This window comes from Myotis brandtii, unplaced genomic scaffold (assembly GCF_000412655.1).
Source record: "Myotis brandtii unplaced genomic scaffold, ASM41265v1 scaffold535, whole genome shotgun sequence".
NCBI lineage: Eukaryota > Metazoa > Chordata > Mammalia > Chiroptera > Vespertilionidae > Myotis > Myotis brandtii.
In genome coordinates, this window is record NW_005369964.1 from 2,344,303 (window position 1) to 2,345,624 (window position 1,322).

The 1,322-nt window shown below is 61.6% G+C and overlaps 1 protein-coding gene across 1 annotated transcript in view; it reads left to right on the forward strand.

Moving 5' to 3' along the window:
* The window catches only part of BEGAIN (brain-enriched guanylate kinase-associated), a 19,345-nt gene that overhangs the window by 11,164 nt on the left and 6,859 nt on the right, over nt 1-1,322 (forward strand). The window contains exons 4-5 of the mRNA XM_005877892.2: nt 5-166; nt 1,020-1,086. Of these exons, the coding sequence (XP_005877954.1) occupies nt 5-166; nt 1,020-1,086 (229 nt within the window). The remainder of the gene's footprint in view (nt 1-4; nt 167-1,019; nt 1,087-1,322) is intronic.

Sequence of the window (1,322 nt, forward strand, 5' to 3'; positions counted from 1 at the left end):
TCAGTGTGTTGCAGGAGCAGAAGAGCGAGCTGCGCAAGCGGCTGTCCTACACCACGCACAGGCTCCAGAAACTCGAGAGCGAGTTCGGCTCCACGCGCAGCTACCTGGAGGTCGAGCTGCGGCGCGCGCAGGAGGAGCTCGAGAAGGTCACTTTGAAGCTGCGCAGGTCAGGGTACGGGACGGCGGGGAAGGGTGGGTTTGGGCGGCGCGGGCGGGCGGGCTTACAGGTCGGTCTGCGGCGCGCGCCGGAGCTCTGCCTCCCGGAGCCTTTGGAAGACGGGGGCGTCCAGGGTCCAGTGAGGGTAAGCGCTTTTCTCCGAAGTCTCCTTGTCCCAAGAGCTACTGAACCAGGACCTGAGCCCGGGTCTGGCCACCGCAGGGACGGGCTCCTTCCCATTCCCCATCCCTGCTCCCTCCCTCCTTCCCGCATACTGATCGGCGTGACAGCAGCAGGACAGGGAAGCTGACCACAAAGAGAATGCAAATTTTGCTGTTGGCTGTTTATTTTGGTTTTGTATTTTAAGATTTTTTTAATTGATTTTGAGAGAGAGAGAGAGAGACGAGGCACAGAGCACCTGATTCCTGCCCAGCGCTGGCCTCCGACGTCACGCTTCCTCCGGACCATGTCATGTCACCGTGTGACGCAGCACTCACCCTAGGGCCCACCACACGGTCTTAAGTCTCTTCCCAGCTGAGCTCGGATAGAGCAGAACCCCCTCTCCAGGCTTGCGAGCCCTGGGTGTGAAACCTGAGTCAGCCGGCTCCCGCAGTCTCTTTGAATAACAGGACTTCCCTCTGTCTCCAGGGGTCCTGGCCCCTCCCCAAGAAAGGCCTCCGAGTTAGCTTTAATCAGATGTTTTCTGCTGCAAGTGGAGGAGCAGTTAGACCAGAGTAGGGCCAGCGGGTGGGCTCAGGGGGCCTTTGTTCAGCCTGGCCCTGCTCAGCAGATCGTGTGGCCCGTGGGGGGCACGGGAGGGCCAGACCAGGCGCCGAAGTGGCTCTTTTGCCTCCCATTCCAGGATTCAAAGCAACTACATGTCGCTGCAGCGGATCAACCGGGAGCTGGAGCAGAAGCTGTACCGCATGGTGAGGGTCCCCCGCCCCCCCCCCCCATGCCCACTGCCCCCAGCTCTGGCTGTCATCCCCTTGCCCGGGCAGAAGCTGGGTCACACGCCTTATTTCCTGACACACAAACTCGTCGCTGGGGCTGGGGCTGGGGCTGGGTCTGTCCCACCCTTTGTGCACTGAATGGAGGGTGCCCTCAGGAAGGGGAGGCGCAGGGTTCAGACCCCTTGAGCTCCCGTGGCAGGTGTGAGCGCCAG